The sequence below is a fragment of the Somniosus microcephalus genome, chromosome 4, assembly GCF_052327205.1.
Source record: "Somniosus microcephalus isolate GS21.2 chromosome 4, FLI_Smic_1.0, whole genome shotgun sequence".
NCBI classification, from domain to species: Eukaryota; Metazoa; Chordata; class Chondrichthyes; order Squaliformes; family Somniosidae; genus Somniosus; species Somniosus microcephalus.
The window spans coordinates 203,908,491-203,929,788 of NC_140990.1; the positions used below are offsets into that span (position 1 = coordinate 203,908,491).

A 21,298-nucleotide genomic window follows, 5' to 3' on the forward strand; every position below is an offset into this window, starting at 1 on the left:
AGGACGGGTCCTGGAGACGTCAGCCATGTCGGTAGCGAGGTCTCCGATGTGGACTTCCTGGGGAAAGTGAACATTTTTTCATGGGGGGGTGGCATTGGTGGCCGTACAAAGCAGTGACCGAATGGAGTGGAGCGCCGCAGGGAGGACCTCCTGCCAGCGAGAGGTCGGAAGGCCCTTAGATTTTAAGTTTAAGAGGACGGCCTTCCAAACCGTCGCGTTCTCTCTTTCCACCTGGCCGTTCCCCCGGGGGTTGTAGCTGGTGGTTCTGCTTGTAGCAATACCTCTCGTGAGCAGGTACTGACGGAGTTCGTCGCTCATAAAGGATGAGCCCCGGTCGCTATGGATATAGCTAGGGAAGCCGAACAAGGCGAAAAAGGTCATTCAGGCCTTTAATGACCGTGGTACTGGTCATGTCTGGGCAAGGGATGGCAAACGGGAAACGGGAGTACTCATCAATTATGTTGAGGAAGTACACGTTGCGGTCAGAGGAGGGGAGGGGCCCTTTAAAATCGACGCTCAGGCGCTCGTGGCCTTGATCAGGCTTGCTCCGTCTGGCATATAAAAATGCGGTTTGCACTCGGCACAGATTTGGCAGTTCCTGGTCATGGTCCTGACCTCCTCGATGGAGTAGGGCAGGTTACGGGATTTGATGAAATGGAAGAACCTGGTGACCCCCGGGTGGCAGAGGTCATTGTGGAGGGTCTGCAGTCTATCAACCTGCGTGTTGGCGCATGTATCACGTGATAGGGCATCTGGGGGCTCATTGAGTTTCCCGGGCCAGTACAAGATATCGTAATTGTAGGTGGAGAGTTCAATTCTCCACCTCAAGATCTTGTCGTTCTTGATTTTGCCCCTCTGCTTATTGTTAAACATAAAAGCTACTGAACGCTGGTCAGTGAGCAGGGTAAATCGTTTTCCGGCCAGGTAATGCCTCCAATGTCGCACCGCTTCCACAATGGCCTGGGCCTCCTTTTCGACAGAGGAGTGTCGAATCTCGGGGCCCTGGAGGGTCCTTGAGAAAAAGGCCACGGGTCTCCCCGCCTGGTTAAGGGTTGCAGCTAGGGCGAAGTCGGATGCGTCGCTCTCCACTTGGAAAGGGATGGACTCATCCACTGCGTGCATTGTGGCCTTCGCAATATCTCTTTTTATGAGTGAAGGCTACACATGCCTCTGCTGTCAGGGGGAAGGAGGTGGACTTGATGAGGGGTCTGGCTTTGTCCGCATAGTTGGGCACCCATTGAGCATAGTAAGAGAAAAACCCTAGGCATCTCTTCAGTGCTTTTTGGCAGTGGGGGAGGGGGAGCTCCATAAGGGGGCGCATTCTGTCGGGGTCGGGGCCGATGACTCCGTTCTCCACTACGCAGCCAAGAATGGCGAGGCGCGTGGTGCGAAACATACATTTGTCCTTGTTGTATGTTAGATTCAGCCGCTGGGCCGTACGGAGGAATTTCTCTAGGTTAACGTCATGGTCCTGCTGGTCGTGGCCGCAGATGGTGACGTTGTCTAGATAGGGGAAGGTGGCCTGCAGCGCGTTCTGGTCAACCATTCGGTCCATCTCCCTTTGGAAGACCGAAACCCCGTTGGTGACGCCGAAGGGGACTCGGAGGAAGTGGTAGAGACGACAGTCAGCTTCAAAAGCTGTGTACTGGCGGTCCTCAGCCCTGATGGGGAGCTGGTGGTATGCCGACTTCAGATCAATCGTCGAGAGCACCCGGTATTGTGCTATCTGATTGACCATGTCAGATATGCGGGGGAGTGGGTATGCATCTAACTGGGTGTAGCGATTGATCGTCTGGCTGTAGTCAATAACTAGGCGCTGTTTTTCGCCAGTCTTCAGTACCACCACTTGTGCTCGCCATGGGCTAGTGCTACCCTCAATAATCCCTTCCTTCAGGAGTCTTGCTACTTCGGATTTAATGAAGCTCCTATCCCCGGCACTGTACCGCCTGCTTTTGGTAGCGATGGGCTTACAGTCGCGGGTGAGGTTAGCGAACGGGGGGGGGGGGGGGGGGGGGAGACTTTAAGCGTGGAGAGGCTGCAAATGGTGCGCGGCAGGCGATTTAAAAGCTGCTGGCTGCGGACTGAGTGGGGGGAGGGGTCCGCCGTACACTAATGTGACACTTTTAAGGTGGCACTGAAAATCCAACCCCAGTAGAACAGCAGCGCAGAGCTGGGGCAGGACAAGAAGTTTAAAATTTTTGTATTCTGTGCTCCTTACTGAAGGGGTCACTACACAGTAGCCACCGACGTCTGCTGAATGGGATTTGGAAGCCATAGAGATCCGATGGCGCGTTGGCAGGACCGGGAGAGTAACTGCGCACCGTGTCGGGGTGGATAAAGCTCTCCGTGCTCCCGCTGTCGAAAAGGCAGGTAGTGGCGCGGCCGTTTACCGTAATGTCCATCATGGACCTGGACAGTTGGTGAGGGAGAGATTGGTCCAGCGTCATGGAGGCCAGCGTATGGTCGAGCGAGTCGCTGTGGTCGTAAGACGAGGCGGTGGTCGAGTCCGGGTCACCCGCGATTGGAGTTGGAGGCGTCCAAGATGGCGGACAAAATGGCTGCGCCCATGATCCCGATCCCCACGCGGCTGGAGGTGTCCAAGATGGCTGCCCCCACGGTTCACACAGCGCTGCTGGCGTTAGCGGTTTTACCTTTGCAGGCGCTGACGTAGTGTCCTTTCTTCCCGCAGCCAGCGTTTTTCGCCGGGCAGCGTGCTCTGGGGTGTTTTGCCTGGCCACAAAAGTAACATTTCGGGCCCTTGGACATCGCTGCAGCAGTTGGTGCCGGGGGTGGCGGTCCCATGACCCAAGGTTGCGGCGTCCACGGTGCGGAGCGGTTAGGGGAGAATGCGTCCATATTCCGGTGGGCCGCGTCTAGTGAGAGCGCGAGGGACACTGCCTTCTTCAGGTCAATTTCGCCCTTCTCCAGCAGTCTCTGCCGGGAGTAGTCGGACTTGAGGCCCGCAACGAAAGCATCTCGGATAAGTCCCTCCGTGTGTGTCGTGGCCGATACCTCTTTACAATCGCAGGCTCGGCCGAGTATCTGTAGTGCCCGTAGGAATGCCTCCACCGATTCCCCGGACTGCTGTTTGCGGGATCTCAGGAGGTGTCTGGCATAAACCGTATTTACCGGGCGTGTGTATTGTCCTTTTAGCAGATCGATAGCCGCCGCGTAGGTAGTCGCGTCCTGGATGAGCGTGTAGACTTGGTGGCCCACCTTGGAGGCCAGGATTTTTAGTTTGTTTCCATCTAGTGTCACGGCTGAGGCTTCCAGGTAAGCTTCGAAGCAACGCAGCCATTGTGCGAACTTGGTAGGCGAACCCGTCTCTTGAGGGTCTAGGTCCAGGCATGTTGGTCTGAGGGCATGCAGCAGCGCCTGCTGCTCAGCGTTTGGTGCCGTCCTTTGCTGCAGCGCCTGCTGCTCGGCGTTTGGTGCCGACATTTTGTTTTTGTTAATAAAATTGATGCGCTATCAATTACTCATAAAAGACGGAGAGTAACTAAAAGGCTTTTATTAACAAAGAACAGAGCATGCCTCTCGTGGTTGACTGGTTTCCAAGAAGGCAGGGGGCTGCAGAGCAGTCACCTTTATGCCTGGGCATGTGGGTGGAGTCAGGGGCGGAGCCAGCTGAGGCATGCATAGATACAACAGTGTGCAACAACAACAACGGTGAACAATAACAGTGGTTTACCACAACCTTTAAGCTGGAAAAATGTCAAGACACTTCTCAGAGGCAGAAATCAAAAATAAATCAACACCAAGCCAAATGAGGAAATATCAGGAGTGGTGACCAAAAGCTTGGTCAAACATGAGTTTAAGGAGGGCTTTAAAAGCAGAGGCAGGAGGAGAGCAATGTTCTTGCCAACTTTTCTGGGCTGCATGGCCCATTCAAATTTCCGCACATGCGTGGTTTTTTAATTGAAAACCCAGTGAGCCAGCTGCATGGGACCTCCAGATGGCTGCATGGCCGCACAGCTTAACGGTAACATTGGCGGAGAGTCAGAGGGCCTTAGGTAGGGAATTCCTAGGTAAGCTCACTATAGCTTAAATGAAGAGAGTCCTAAGCAGCTGAAGACATGGTCGCCAATGCTGGGGTGAAGGAGAATAAAAGGTTAGAATCATAGGAGTCAGGTTCGGGGATGATTGTAAAGCTGGAGCTGGTTAGAGATAGGAAGGGGCGGGCCATGATGGAATTTAAAAACAAAGATAAGAATTTTAAAACTGGAGGCATGGGGGCGGTACAGGAACAGGAGCCAATGTAGGTCAACAAGGACAAGGGAGATAGGCGAGTGGGACTTGCTGCGGGATAGGATATGGTCAGCAAAGCTTTGGATGAGATTCAAGTTTACGGAAAGTGGCAGATGGGAAATTGGCCAGGGGAGCATTGGTCTGGAGTTCACAAAGGCAAGTTTGAAGATTTCAGCAGCAGCGGAGGGAGGGGTGGAGGTGGGCAATGTTACAGAGATGAAAAGCTCAGCTTGGAATCAAAGACAGAGGATGCAAACAGTCTAGTTCAGCCTGATACAATGGCCAGGGAGGGGGGTGAAATTGGTGTCAAGGGTACAGAGTTTGTGGTTGGGGCGAAAGACAATGGCTTCACTCCAACCAATGTTTAACTGAAGTAAGTTGCAGTGGATTCAACCCTAGATGTTGGAAAAAGTCTGACAACACAGATACAGTGGAGAGGCACAGCTGGGTGTCGTCAGAGTACATGTGAAAAGTAACCCCATGGCCAACAATGTCACCAAGGGGCATCATTGCAGATGAGGAAGAGAAGGGGGCCAAGGATAGATCCTCAGGATTCTGGAGGCAACAGTGTAGGGGTAGGAAGAGCAGACATCATTGGAGATTTCATTCATATGCAGATGTGAAATAATGAATGACTTGCACAATTTTCAAAACTGTATATTTTAGTATATTTGGAACTGTTGTAACAAAACACAAATCTGGAATTATCCACACTATTATAGAAACTATATAACACCATTTATTCATTATCACAGAATCACAGAAACCCCACAGTGCAGATAGAGGCAAAGGTATACTTAGAGTAGTTTTAGTTGCTGGATTCCTTAATCTTAACAGCACCAGCTCTGGTACAGTAAAATGAAGAATTACAAGGAGTTAAACATTGTTCCTTTATCCTGTTAAGTACAATATATGTACTGTATCCCAGTGAATAGGCTCAAAATATAGAGCATCACAAATCAGAGTACAAAAAAAATGCTAACCAGCTTTTTACATTAGTCACATCTTTCACACTCAAGACACTTCAATAATTATTCATCAGTACTTGAAGAGGTTGGTTCATATTTTTTGGGGAGATATAAAGTCTCTATCTCACTATAGCTTAAATGAACAGAGCAACAACATTCCACACATAAAAGTTAGCATCAGTAATGGCGACCATGAAACTACCGGATTGTCGTAAAAACCCATCTGGTTCACTAATGTCCTTTAGGGAAGGAAATCTGCCATCCTTACCTGGTCTGGCCAATGTGGTTGACTCTTAACTGCCCTCCGAAATGGTCTAATAAGCCACTCAGTTCTACAAAACTGCTACTAAACACAATAAAACCAGACGGACCACCCACCTAGGCACTGGCTTCGGACATAACGGTACAGCCAGCCCAGTTGACCCTCCTCACTAACATCTGGGGACTTTTGCCAAAATTGGGAGAGCTGTCGCAGACTATTTAAGGAACAGCCCAACATACTCATAGAATCATACCTTTCCGCCAATGTCCCAGACTCCTCCACCATCATCCCTGGGTATGTCCTGTCCCACCGGCAGTACAGAACCAGAGGTGGCGACAGTAGTATACAGTCCTAATGCAGTGGCCCTACAAGTCCTCAACACTGACTCACGACCCCATGAAGTCTCATGACTTCAGGTCAAGCATGGGCAAGGAAAACGCCTGCTGATTACCACCTGAAATCAGTACTCCATGTTGAACACTACTTGGAAGAAACACTGAGGGTAGCAAGGGCACAGCATGTTCTCTGGATGGGGGCCTTCAATGACCATTACCAAGAGTGGCTCGGTAGCACCACTACTGACCAAGTCCTGAAGGACATAGCTGCCAGGCTGGGCCCTGCGGCAGGTGGGGAGAGAACTAACATGAGGTAAAAACCTACTTGACCTCGCCCTCACCAATCTACCTGTCACAGATGCATCTGTCCATGATAGTACTGGTAGCAGTGACCACCGCAAAGTCATTGTGGAGAAAAAGTCCCATCTTCACATTAAGGACACCCTCCATCGTGCTGTGTGGCACTATCACCTTGCTAAAATGAGAAAGATTCAGAACAGATCTAGCAGCTGAAAACTGGGCATCCATGAGGTGCTGTGGGCCATCAGCAGCAGAATTGTATTCCACCACAATCTGTAACCTCGTGGCCCAGCATATCTCACTCTACCATTACCACCAAGCCAGGGGGCCAACCCTGGTTCAATAAGGAGTGTAGAAGAGCATGCCAGGAGCAGCCCCAGCCATACCTAAAATCTGAGGTGCCAGCCTGAGGAAGCTGCAACACAGGAGTACATGCATGCTAAACAGTGGAAGCAGCATGCTATAGACAGAGGTAAGTGATCCCACAATCATATCAGAGCTCTGCAGTCCTGCCACAGCCAGTCGTGAATGGTGGTGGACAATTAAACAACTAAACGGGAGGAGGAGGCTCCATGAATATCCCCATCCTCAATGATGGCAGAGCCCAGTCCTCGAGTGCAAAAGACAAGGCTGAAGCATTTGCAACCATCTTCAGCCAGAAGTGCCAAGCTCCAGCTCGGCCTCCTCCTAAGGTCCACACAATCCCAGATGTCAGTCTTCAGCCAATACGATTCACTCCACGTGATATCAAGAAACAGCTGAGCGCACTGGATACAGCAAAGGCTATGGGGGCCCAGACAATATCCTGGCTGTCATGCTGAAGACTTGTGCTCCAGAACTAGCCACACCTCTAGCCAAGCTGTTCCAGTACAGCTACAACACTAGCATCTACCCAACAATGTGTAAAACTGCCCAAGTACGTCTTGTTCACAAAAAGCAGGACAAATCCAATCCGGCCAATTACTGCCACATCAGTCTACTCGCAATCATCAGCAAAGTGATGGAAGGTGTCGTCAACAGTGCTATCAAGCAGCACTCACCAATAACCTGCTCATCAATGCTCAGTTTGGGTTCCACCAGGACCACTCAGCTCCAGATCTCATTGCAGCCTTGGTCCAAACATGGACAAAAAAGATATGAATTCTAGAGGTGAGGAGAGAGTGACTGCCCTTGACATCAAGGCAGCATTTGACCGAGTGGGGCATCAAAGGTGCCAGAGTAAGATGGGAATCAGGGGGGAAACTCTCCACTGGCTGGAGTCATACCTAGCACAAAGGAAGTTGGTTGTGGTTGTCAGAGGTCAATCATCTTAGCCCCAGGACATTGCTGCAAGTGTTCCTCAGAGTCATGTTTTAGGCCTAACCATCTTCAGCTGCTTCATCACTAGCCATCCCTCCATCATAAGTGTGGGATGTTTGCGGATGATTGCAGTGTTCCATTCGCAAATCCTCAGATAATGAAGTAGTCCATGCCTACATGCAACAAGACCTGGACGACAGTCAGGCTTGGGCTGATAAGTGGCAAGCGCCATTTGTGCCACACAAGTGCCAGGCAATGACCATCTCCAACGAGAGTCTAACCGCCACCCCCCCATGACATTCAATGGCATTACCATTGCCAAATCCCCCACCATCAACATGGGGGTCACCACTGACCAGAAACTTAACTGGATTAGTCACAATTACTGTGGCCACAAAAGCAGGTCAGAGGCTGGGTATTCTGCAACAAGTGTCTCACCTCCCGACTCCCCAAAGCCTTTCCACCATCTACAAGGCACAAGTAAGGAGTGTGATGGAATACTCACCACTTGCCTGGATAAGTGCAGCTCCAACACACTCGAAGCTCGACACCATCCAGAAAAAAACTGCCCGCTTCATTGGCACTCCATCAATCACCTTAAACATTCACTCCCTCCACCATCGGCACACCGTGGCTGCAGTGTGTACCATCTGCAAGATGCACTGCAGCAACTCGCCAAGGCTTCAACTGCACCTCCCAAACCCCCAACCACTACCACCTAGAAGGACAAGGGCAGCAGGCACATGAGAACACCACCACCTCCAAGTTCCTCTCCAAGTGACAGACCATCCTAACTTGAAAATATATCACCGTTCCTTCATAGTCGCTGGATCAACATCCTGGAACTCCATCCTTAACAGCACCGTGGGAGTACCTCACCCTGTGGAGGTCAATAAATGCTGGCCTTGCCAGTGACGCCTGTATCCCAGGAACAAATAAAAACAAATGAGGATGCATTTATTCAAAGCTCCCACATACAATTTCTAGAGAAAATACGGTGGCTGTTTTGGTGTCCAACAGTTTCCAGTAGCTGGTGTCCAACAGTTTCCATGTTGAGTAGCTTTCCCAGTGCACACTATAGGAGATGGATTCACTCACTATTCTCCACAGTGAGTTTCTCATTTGAGTCAGGTACTTTGGAGAGGCACCAAGTTAAGGCCAAAACAGAAAACCAAGAGAGGGAAGCAAGAGCTAGCCAGTCATCCCCAAACCACTCTCTTAAAACCTTGTAATGGGTGACTGTAGGGTGGATCACTTACTCTCATCAGCTATTTACCCCATTTCATTTCCCAGAACTACATTAATTTACTGAACAATTATTCACATTCTAGTTTGGTCTTAATACTTGCTTAAAATTTATATAGACAGTGTAATAAATGAGCATCAGCAATAGGAGCATTGAGATTTAACAAAACATTACTTTCTTAACTGTACTTACCGCGAATAGGTTGTCCAACCTCCATCTGCTCTTGATTATTTGGATCATTTACAGAAACATTTTCATGCAAATTCACAGTAAAGGCTTGACATGTAGGTGCAACAGTTGAAGATGTAGAACCCTCTAATGGAATTTCTACAGCTTCTTTAAAGGAACCGATCTGGTCATCCTTGATGTCATTGGCCTGGTATCTTTCTTCAACTCTAAGCTTTTGTGGGACACTCAATGGTAATCTAGTGTTTCTGTAATCAAAATAGCCAGTCATTCACGAGATCAATTTCTTTCACGAGCAGTTTTTCTTTTGTATTTGCTTTTCAATGTACATTCCAAGAAAGTTCATGGCTCTTAACACTAAACTTAATAGTCGAAGGGGGAAAAATTCGGTTGATTTGCACCTCCCGTTGGCGCTAATGGGGCGCAAAGCAACTAGCGCCTGGGCGCGCCGCCGCTAACGCCTCCCGCGAAATTCAGCAGGAGGGTAGCGGCGGCAGTAACTGTTAATGCCCCGCGGCGCTGTGCCTCCGGCGATGAAGTCACTGCCATGCGCAGCGCCCCGCTCGCGATCTTCGGTAGTGCCTCCTGATTTACCGCCGGACGCTATGTCTGACAGGGTCAGGGGGGCGTACGTGCAGCCAGGGCGGTGCAAATTAAAGGGGAGGTGCTGGGTGGCCATTTTTGTTACTGGCCACCTGCCAGCACCTGCCCCCGGCCTCCCGTGAAGCCCCCCCGCGGGGTACCGGCTGCACTCCGTGAGCCCGGCACTCCGAGTGCCAGACTTTTTTGCCAGCACTCCAATCCCTGGTGGCCCAGCTGGGCCCCGGGTTGCACTGCGCTAGGCCCCTCCCCTTTAATAAGGGGGGGGGGGGGGGAAAAGCTTGCAGTACCACGGCGCAACGTGCCACCAGCGCCCACTGCGATATTCACTCGCAGCGCCCCAAGAGGGAGCCAGTAGCGCCCCGTCTCCCTCTTGGGCGCTACCAGTGAATTTCGGGCATGGGGGCGCTAACTTTTTCGGGACGCTAAACGGGGCACGACCCAATTTTGACCCCTAAGACTATACGTAGATTTCTTTAACCTTCCAAGAGATTATCAGGACAGATTTGTCTAATTGGAGATCAGTTTTTGCTGCAGAAATGAATATTTCATGAAGGAAAAGAGATTACTCTATGTAACTAAATTGCAGATGAATTCAAATGAATTTTTGATCAGATTAGCCGAAAAGCCAGTCTGTAACCTACTGACCATAGAAATCCCAGGGGAACTGCTGACCTAGACTAGATGGGAGTAAAACTAGGCCATCACCCAGAACCAGTTAAGACACTGGCCAAAACTTGGAAACAGGTTAGATGCTTGTCCTCTTGGCCGAGGGATGGTGTGGGACAAGAGAGAAAGCTTAATTGCAGCTTCCTATGGAATTACCAAGCATTACATTAAACATAAACCAAGAGTAAGGATCAGTTGAATCAAAAAATGCAGCTCATTTCACAAGACAGAATTTTGCCAGCACTCAGGGGGCAGGTTTGGAGGCGGGACATCCGGCAAAATCGCAAAGACTGATAGTGGGTCGGAAACCCACTGTCAACCCGCCTCCAATCAATCTTTCCAGATGTCGGGTCCCCAATTTGCGCATAGACCAGACACCTAGCGGCGAGAAGAGGATTATAGGCATGTAACTGGTTGTTAACAGACAGTTAAGAGGCTTTTTGCAATTCTGACAGGTCTACTGCAGGCTTCCAGACGTCCGGACACCACGCCAGGTAAGTGTGGCGTGCTGTGGGTCTAATGTAATGTTTGTGCATTGATGACAGCTGCAGAAGTGGTGTGAAAGATCCAATGGTACACTGGTGAGTTTCAGAGGTAAGGAAATATTGGGAAAATCATTTTTCATGTATTTAGACTTTTCTGTAAGTTTTGAATTGTTTGTGTAGTCCCACCTCATTGGGAGAACCTCTCTCACCAGCGACAGATCGCTTCTATAACCTCACCTGCAGCTGCCATCTGTTCTAGCCTAAGGAGGGAATCACTGGAGAGCCTGGGTGCAAGGGCTCACCTTTGTACAGTGATTGTAACACCTCAATGCTGTCAAACACTGAAAAATCAGTTGTCAAAAAGTGTTTGGCCCCTTTAAGAAAACCGGCAGATGATGCGTCATCAACTGACACCATCTGACACTAGCTTCCTCTTAATTGTCCGGCAAGCCTGCAGGGCGGGCTTAACATAGAAGATAGGAGCAGGAGTAGGCCATTCGGCCCCTCGAGCCTGTTCAGCCATTTAATGAGATCATGGCTGATCATCCAAATTCAGTACCCTGTCCCTGCTTTCTCCCCATACCCGTGATCCCTTTAGCCTTAAGAAATATATCTAACTCCTTCTTGAATATATTTAATGAATTGGCCTCAACTGCCTTCTGTGGTAGAGAATTCCACAAGTCCACCACTCTCTGGGTGAAGAAATTCCTCCTCATCTCTGTCCTAAATGGCTTACCCTTTATCTTTAGACTGTGACTCCTGGTTCTGGACTTCCCCGCCATCGGGAACATCCTTCCTGCATCTAGTCTGTCTAGTCCTGTCAGAATTTTATAAGTTTCAATGAGATCCCCTCTCATTCTTCTAAACTCTAGCGAATACAAGCCCAATCGACCCAATCTCTCTTCATACGTCATTCCTGCCATCCCAGGTATCAGTCTGGTGAATCTTCGCTGCACTCCCTCTACGGCAAGAACATCCTTCCTCAGATAAGGCGACCAAAACTGCACACAGTACTCAAGGTGTGGTCTCACCAAGGCCCTGTACAACTGCAGCAAGACATCCTTGCTCCTGTACTCTAATCCTCTCGCTATGAAGGCCAACATACCATTTGCCTTCTTAACCGCCTGCTGCACCTGCATGCTTACTTTCAGCGACTGGTGCACAAGGACGCCCAGGTCTCGTTGCACTTCCCCTCCTCCCAATCTATTGCCATTCAGATAATAATCTGTCTTCCTGTTTTTGCCACCAAAGTGGATAACCTCGCATTTACCCACATTATACTGCATCTGCCCAATCACCCAACCTGTCCAAATCATACTGAGTTTCTCTTCATCCTCCTCACAGCACACACGCCCACCCAGCTTTGTCTCGTCTGCAAGCTTGGAGATATTACATTTAGTTCCCTCATCTAGATTAATATATTTTGTGAATAGCTGGGGTCCTAGCACCGATCCCTGCAGTACCCCACTAGTCACTGCCTGCCACTCGGAAAAAGACCCGTTTATTCCAACTCTTTACTTCCTGTCTGCCAACCAGTTCTCTATCCAAGTCAGTACCTTACCCCCAATCCCATGTGCTTTAACTTTGCACGCTAATCTCTTATGCGGGACCTTATCGAAAGCCTTCCGAAAGTCCAAATACACATCCACTGGTTCTCCTTTAATCTATTCTACCAGTTACATCCTCAAAAAATCCAATAGATTAGTCAAGCATGATTTACCTTTTGTAAATCCATGCTGACTTTGTCCGATCCGGTCACTGTTTTCCAAGTGCTCTGCTATTACATCTTTTATAATGGACTCCAGCATTTTCCCCACTACCGATGTCAGGCTTACCGATCTATAATTCCCCATTTTCTCTCTACCACCTTTTTTAAATAGTGGGGTTACATTAGCTATCCTCCAATTAACAGGGCCAATTAATGCAAAATCGCATCTGTGCACTGGACGTCATTGGGGGCAGGAGTGGAACCCGGAAGGCAGCTGTCCCGCCCCCAAGCCGCATTGACCGGAAAAATCGCGGCCATAGTCTTCACTACAGAATTCTTTACAACGGGAATGGTATATTTAAACTACTTCCATCAATTATTAAAATTTCATTAATTCTACTGTAGCTGAATCTCAAGTTAACTCCTACCCTGAATTTAGTAGTATGCAGTTCATGCAGTCTGTCCATTAAATAAAGTTGATTTATTTATTTTTTACTTTGAATCAATATAATTAGAAGATTTTACTTATTTTAAAGTATTATATAATTTTGTTGATTACTTACAAGTTAGAGCTGCGACCTTGACTTACACTACTACTTCTTTGGAATAACATACTGCTCCACTGATGTTCTTGAAACTAGATAAAAAAAAAAAAAATTAAATACTTCATCAAGAAGTAAACAAGTATACAGTAAGCAGTCAGTCTAATTTTCACTACTTTAACCAAAATATTATGTAAAAGGTATTTTAGAAGATCTAAAATAAAAAAGTAACCAACAAGTACACAATTGTGTGTGTGTTTGGGGGGGGGGGGGGGGGTGGGTGGAAGGAGTCAACACCCCACCATGAAGCACGGCAATAAAAGCTGAGCCAACTATCTTCAGGTAACCTCCACTCGATGTGAAGCACCTGCATGTCAAATACAACATGGGTCAATATACACCAAATTCAGGTTATAGCTGACGCGTCCCTACGGGGAGTAAGCATTCCATTGTAATTGTACTGGTTACATATGGCAAATAAAATTGAACTGAACTGAAATATGGGATCACATTAATAAGCTTACAGATGGGAATGTAATTGGCAAATGAATTTCAATATATACAAGTGTAAGATGGTGCCTTTTTGTAGGAAAAATAAAGAGGCCACATACTCCTGGAAAATAAGCGGCTAAATATGGTTGGAGCAAAAGGGATCTAGGAGTAGAGATGCGCAAATCATTAAAATTGCGACACAGGTTAATAAGGCCATAAAAAAAAGCAAACAAAGCACTGGGGTTCATTTCTAGAGGAATAGAATTAAAAAACAGTAGTTATGTTAACTTGTATAGAACATTGATTAGACCACACTTGGGAGTACTGTGCAGAGTTCTGGTCTCCATAATATAACAAGGATAATGGCCCGGATTTTGCGGCCAGTGATGGCGATGGTGCTCGCCACTGACCTCAAAGAAAGCTGCCCAGAGATCTAGTGATCTGTGGTGCGGATTTCACTTTTCCAGACGTTAATTTCATTCTGGCACCAACTATAGGGGATCTCTGGCATCCAGCAACAGTGATGTCATCAAGCAGGCTAAGCAGCAATCACACTGAAGAATTCTCAAACAGGAAACCAGGAAGTAACAAGCAGGTTTTATCATTCACTTTTTTGTAAATTTTACAGAAAGCGAAATAAAGATTGGGACATACACATGGGATTAAGGTAGAAGCTGAAATATCAAAAACTAAATTTAAAAAAATCTACAGAATTATTCTGGAATGGAAAAATTTGACATTCCACAAATATAAAATTAGTTTTTCAGGTCCAGAGAGGTTGTTCAGCAGCAATTATGACTTAATACGCCGTTAAAAACCCAGTTACACCTCATTCAACGAGGCTAAACTTTTTGGGGGGGATTTTACAATGATTTCTAAGATTTCCATCTGTAAGGACTTCAACAGCGCACCGTGGAGGAGTGGGAAGCACCGACAACAACTTCTGGATTTTCGCACTTAACTGCACATGTGCTGAAGCCAGAAGTTGCTGTCAGTGTCAGAGTAATGGTAAATGCTGACAGTTTCGCTGTCATTACAACCGCAAAATCTGGGCCAGAGGGACTGGAGATGGGGCAAAGAAAGATTTACAAGGATGATACCAGAACTGAGAGGTTATAACTGGCCAGAAAGGTTGAGGCCAATTCATTAAATATATTCAAGGAGTTAGATATATTTCTTAAGGCTAAAGGGATCAAGGGATATGGGGAGAAGGCAGGGACAGGGTACTGAGTTTGGATGATCAGCCATGATCTCATTGAATGGCAGAGCAGGCTCGAGGGGCTGAATGGCCTACTCCTGCTCCTATCTTCTATGTTTCTATTAACAGACTGGAGCTCCTTCATCCAGAAAAGAGACAGCTCAGGGGTGACCTGATAGAGGTCTTAAGATTATAAAAAGGTTTTATGTGGAAACATCTTCTCTATAGCTATCTTTTAGGAGAGACCAAAGCTTGCGGCCATAAATAGAAGATAGTGATTAATAAATCCAATAGGGAATGCAGGAGAAACGTCTTTATCCAGAGAGGTTAAATGTGGAACTCGCCATCACATGGAATGGTTGAGGTGAATAGCATAGATGCATACAAGAGGAAGCTAGATAAACACAGGAAGGAGAAAGGAATAGAAGGATATGTTAATAGGGTTAGATGAAGTAAGGTGGGAGGAGGCTCGTGTAGAGTATAAACACTGGTACGAACCAGTTGAGCTGAATGGCCGATTTCTGTATTGTACATTCTATGTAATACAAAGCAAAGTTGCCTCTACTCTGCCCAAATCATGCACCTTGATACTTAACTCATAGCAGCAGTTTTCAGCATTAGCATAAATCTTTTCCATTTTCAACAACAGCCATTATTGTGGCCAGAGTTTCAGCCAATTAAATCCTAAATTACACCAAACTATAAAGGAGTTTTGTATTGTGTACTTATTCACTGTAAAAACAAACATGCAGAACATGGTCAAATGGTCAAGCTTCCCAAACTCAGGCAACCACTAGCGGGCAGTACAGATACAAGGGACTGTAGCCTGGCTTCTGGATTCTCAGCAAAAACACAGTTGGAAATGGAGACTGTGGTCTCTCCAACAATCATCCTCTGTACAGGCTACCCTCCAAAAAAGACTGACAGAAGTCTAGATGTACCCCACAGGCAGCAGGAGGAGAGGAGCTGGCTCCCCAGTAGGCAAGGCCAGCAAACATAGGCTCAATCAAGAGGGAATACAAGGTTAGCCATGCTCTTCCAAATTGCTGCCCAGAAAGGGTGAATGAAGGGGCAGGGTCAGAATGTATGTAATACTGTACCCATCTCACCAGACCCCTTCTATTATCTGACCTCCAGGGAGGGGTGGAATTTGTGGACTAAACTCTATGTAGTATCTAGAACGTGCCAATGTATATGACTAAGTAGCATGTGATAGAGATATATATATCTCTCAAATGAGGTTACTTGACATTGCCACCATTCTTTAAGATTAAAAACTTACAGAATCTTACAGCGCAGAAGGAGGATATTCAGCCCATTGTGTCCGTACCAGCTCTTTGAAAGAGCATTAGTTCCACTTACCCCCGCTCTTTCCCTAAAGCTACACAGATATTTCCTTTTCAAATATATACATCAAGTCCCTTTGTAAAGTTACTATTGAATTTGCTTCCATCACCCTCTCTGGTACTGCATCCCAGATCATAACTCACTGCATAAATCTTTCTCTCCTCTTCTCCCCTCTGGTTCTTTTGCCAATTATTGTAACTTCACTTATGCACTAAAGAATAACAGGCCACTATCATTATTGTAATATTCTAGATTTCACTTAAAATAATCAGGCTGTTGCACATGTTTTTTGATGTGGTGTCTAGATTCTATTAAAAACCTGCAACAGTCAATTCAATACCACAAGAGCAGGTCATAAAGAAACTGGACAAAAACAAATCCTTACATCACATTCACAGGTCCTGATTACAGTTGACAAGTGATCAGTAGCATCCATGATACAGCTTTTTATCTTCATCAAGGATTCTTCCAAGGTCGAAATTTTAGCATTCTGTTTATCAAAAGAAATAAAATTCAGATGTTGTATTGACAGTATTCAAGTATATATTAAATCCATACTGAAAGTTCAGACTGACTAAATTTACACAAACCTCTCGCCAGCTTAAAGCTTATCCCTCAGTCCTAATCTGGCATGTCCAACCACACCTTCATCAAGTACCTTGCAGAATGACTTTCTAAGCTCATACAAAAAGCCAATGCTCTATGAACTTCCAAGGTGGCATTCTGATTCCAACTTATGAGGAGCCAAAATAAACTATAATATTCTTATCTAAATCAGAAAATGAAACTCAGATAGATCTCAAAAACTGCTCAATTGCAATGCCAAATTAAATAAGGCTGATTGACATCCAGAGGAAATCAGAAATCTGTCCTTATTACCTGAAAAGTCAGCCTTTGCTGGAGCATAACCATGTCATAATTTTGAGTGCATATTTCTTTTTGAAGAATTACTTTTTCCTGTTCAACCATTCTGTATTTTTTCTTCTCTTCAGCAAGAGCTAATGCCAAAGCTTTGTTGTTATTTTTAAGTGAGATCTTTATCATGGATGAGTTGTCTGAAAGAAAAACAAGTTGCATTGGACTAAATTCAGAACAAAGTTTGGAAATTATTCTTTTTTGGTGTCTGTTAAGTATGTGTATTGTATTGAACAATTAACACAAAGACTTAAACGTATGACTCAAACAGGTCTTTACTGGTTGGAGGTAGGGACTATACATAGGTCTTTACTTCATGCCCACAGGCGGGAACTGAGGGGAATCAGTACCCACAGTACTATTTATACCCCTATGGCCAGGAGTGGTACTGCGTATCACTACGCCCAACAAGTAGTGCAGTCCTGTCCATAGGTTCAAAGTAGCACACATATTACATACACAACATTCCTCCCTTCCTAGCTTTACAGTCATCTCCCCATTTAACATAACGTAATAACATATATACATATATAACTTCAGGTTTACATAACAGAATAACATAGATACATAGATAACTTCATGTCAAAACAGATCACAGATTCAGTCTCTGCGGAAAACAGTTCACAGATTCAATCTCTGTGGTGTAGTCGGTTCACGTTGCTGGAGTGACTCATTCAATAGTCCTTCCATGGATTTAACAGTTTGAACTTCCGAACTGAATTGGCTCCGTTCGGAGGGACCACGTGTGTGATCTGGTAGAGGTGATAATGGTTCAGATGGGTCATCTTCTGTTTTTACTTTTCCTTTTCTGCTTCTTGGAGACTCTCTGGGCTCCATTGTCAGCTGCCACAGCTGCCAGCTGCATGCGCAGTTCCTCCTTCTCTTCCTCCTGTTTCCGTCGTAGAGCCAGCTTCTCCCGATGTTCCGTAGACTTTTGTTGCTCCTCCATGATTTCTGCACTTTGGGAGTCGAAGTTACAAGCTGGGCAGGACAGGACATCGTAATATGCGGTGTCGTCCTGAGCTAGACCAGTGAGAGGGTCGTCTATTTCCTCCATATCCAGCTGGACGTTAGCCAGCTCTTGTTCCAAATCCAGACATCTTTCCTGAAGAGACTTCTTCATGTGTACCTCTGCATCCAGCTTTTTCTGGGCTTTCAGCAAGTCGTTTACTAGTGACCTCATTTGTGATTTTAATACTTCAACTTCCTTTGGAGATTGATTGATCGGACTATGCAATCCCTCTACCGGAGCAGCTGTTTCAGCGGTCTGTTGTTCTACGTTGACGCGAGTCAGCGTACTTTTGGCATCCAAGGGCTGCTCTGTTGCAGTCATCTCAGTCTGTGTTGCCACCTCAGCTCTTCCAATAACCTTTGAGAGCTCCGAACCCCTTTCGTTTGAATATTGAAGTTCGTGTTCAAGTTTTTCCCATTTCAGAGTCCTGTCCTTCAGCATATGCAGGAGTTGGCTGACCGTTAACTCCTCTGACATCAGACGTTTTGTGTGCTCCTGCTCCATTTTCTCCATCAGCTGCTTCTGTTGTCTTTCCAGATTCTCCAACTCTATATCAAAGAACTCTTTCGTTGCATTCAACTCTTGCTCAAAACGGCGAAGCATTTGTTCTAATTGCTGTTGTAGTTTGAAATGGAGTTGAGTTCGAGCCCGGTGTCCCTCAGAAATGGGCACATCAGTAGACTTGCCAGACTCAGAATCCACAGTTAAACTATGTTGTTGTTGCTCAGTGGAATTCTGTGCTGAAACTTTGTCTTTTGCACCTGAGTTGGGCTTACCATCATCCGTTCCAGAGTCTGGGCCGACTATCTTCACCGAGTTCTCACTCGTTATTGTTTGTAGGAAATGCCAGTCCATATTCATTTTCCTAATCCACTCCCGTCCTAGTAGTGGAGGACCTCCTTCAGATATCACATATAAGTCCATTATTTGACTGTCTTCGCCCTTGTGGACCACTGCAACCTCTATTTTCCCGATGGGGTACACTCTTTGCCCCGTGTATGTTTTCAATATAATCCCCGTATCCTGTAGGGGAATATGTTGGAATAACTTTCCGTAATCTTTCTTATTTATGACCGTCAATGCCGATCCAGTGTCCAATTCCAGTTTTACTTGGACTCCTTCTATCTGAAGAGTGACCCAAATTGTCTGGAGGTCTGCACCCTTACCAGCGTTGAGTACTCTTAAGCTAGCCAGTTCATTACAGCTTAAGCTAGCCAGTTCATTACTGCTAGCGTCTGAATCGGACTCCTGTTCGGTCACCTTGTGTACCTTTGCGTATTTTCCTTGCGGTGACTTCTTGTTGCTGGTCTTCTTCCCTGACCTGCATACTCTAGCTATATGTCCAAGCCTACCACAAGTTCTACATTCTTGGTTTTTAAACCAACACTGGTTCTGATCATGCGTTGTCTTTCCACAACGATAACATTTGCCAGAACTCACACCCAATTTGTGTGCACTGAGCTCCGGTGACCGTAGCTGCATTACTGCCGTGCCTCTCGCTGCGGCTTCGTGTGCTGCTGCCATAGTGACCGCCTTCTCAAGCGTCAGCTCATTCTCCTCGAGCAGTCGCTTTTGTGTATCCTGTTTAAATAAACCACACACAAATTTGTCTCGTAGTGCATCTGTCAATCCCGTTCCAAACTGGCAATATTTCGCTAATTTACGCAATTCCAGCAAATATTCAGCATTGCTTTCATGCTGTAGCTGCCTTCTGTCGTAAAATTTAAATCGTTCCGCTAGCATCAGCGGCGTGGGGTTTAGATGATCTTTCAGGACAGTAACAATCTCATCGAACGTCTTATCCGCCGGTTCATCTGGTGATAACAGGTGTTTCAATTGCCCGTACGTCTTCGCACCCATTAAATTTAATAATGTTAGAGCTTTATCTTGGTCACGAATTTTATTGGCCTTACAATAATTTTTTACTCTTTCAACATATATGGCCCAATCTTCGAGGTCACTATCAAAGGTGCTAATATTCCCGTGTTTAGGCATTGTAGATTTGCAATTTCTCAGATTTTATTTTCTTTACTTGTTATCAAAGATGGCGGCTTCCCGCTCTTGCCGTCGTCCTCCGCCCACAAAATGGCGGTTTTCCCGCGCTTGGCGGTCTTCACCCGTCCCCCGACGCCGTCTCCCTTCAGCCCTCGAGTGCGGCCCTTATCTTCGCCGCGATCGATAGCCCGCGCTGTGCACCGCGACTCTCGCACCTTGAGCTTCTGCAGCCGCCGCGCCTTTCAGTCCGAGTGCGGCTCTTATCTTTGGTCCCGATCGCTGGCCCGGCTGCGCCCCTCACTTCAAAGCGGCCCGGCCCTTATCTGCCGATCGCTATCGCCCTACCTCTCTCTCTTCCCCAGTCCTGTCTTTACTCCGGTTCACAAGCTGATGGAGGCTTCAGGGTCCTAATGCCTGTCTCTTCCAGTCGCTGGAAGCTGTCAGGATTTCTGCTGCCCTTCAGTTTTGAGTGGGGTGTTGAGGATTGAAACCTCTCTTCAACGTCCTGTCTTTGGACGAAGCCGCCTGGAATAACTGCCGCAGGGTAAGAGCCTGACTCGTCGCCAGTGTTAAGTATGTGTATTGTATTGAACAATTAACACAAAGACTTAAACGTATGACTCAAACAGGTCTTTACTGGTTGGAGGTAGGGACTATACATTAGGTCTTTACTTCATGCCCACAGGCGGGAACTGAGGGGAATCAGTACCCACAGTACTATTTATACCCCTATGGCCAGGAGTGGTACTGCGTATCACTACGCCCAACAAGTAGTGCAGTCCTGTCCATAGGTTCAAAGTAGCACACATATTACATACACAACAGTGTCAAAGTTGCTCACTTCAGTACCAGCTGTTCAATAACTGCTTGCAAGAAGGCAATGTGATTAATTCAGCTCAATTAAGAAGTTGGATATGTTTCAGAACAGATTTGAAAGGCTGTGTATTTGTAAGAAAGAGAAAGCAAAATCAAGGAAGAAAAAAAAAGTAATCTATCCCGATAATGAGAATAGTTTGTAAATCTTGCTGCATTTGCACCTATCTTGGAGTTATTCAATTCATTTTAGTTTGTTTCAACTTACTTCTCCATGGTTTGCTGCAGTTCTAGAGAAAATGGAAGTCAGGGTTGGGAGCCAGTCACATGGGAAGAATGACCAGTAAGCACCGCAAGGTATAGTGTCTAACTGACAACATGATTTAGAATGATAAGGTACTTTAGTTAAATAGACTTTGTGTCTAAATTATATTAGTGGTGCCTTATGAGTGGGCACGTGTGGTGCTGGTCTTTCAGAGCATCACCTTTATTGGTTTATTAAAATAGGCATGGGAAGAATGGCCCAATCAGCTGTAGAAAAAAAATCTGCCCAGTAACATTTGACTAGATTAAATTGGGATGATCACAATAAATTTTAATATAAGACAGGAAGTATGTGACAGACTCGAGTCTTGTTATGGATATTATAATCAATCTCTTGTGGTGTCTCACGTAGTC

At 46.4% G+C, this 21,298-nt stretch overlaps 1 protein-coding gene across 1 annotated transcript in view; it reads right to left on the minus strand.

Annotated features, from left to right (window-relative positions):
- Positions 1-21,298, minus strand: part of LOC147120144 (uncharacterized) — a 61,402-nt gene that overhangs the window by 28,800 nt on the left and 11,304 nt on the right. The window contains 4 exon segments of the mRNA XM_085985721.1: positions 8,851-9,092; positions 12,870-12,943; positions 16,271-16,375; positions 16,765-16,940. Coding sequence (XP_085841847.1) covers positions 8,851-9,092; positions 12,870-12,943; positions 16,271-16,375; positions 16,765-16,940 — 597 coding nt within the window.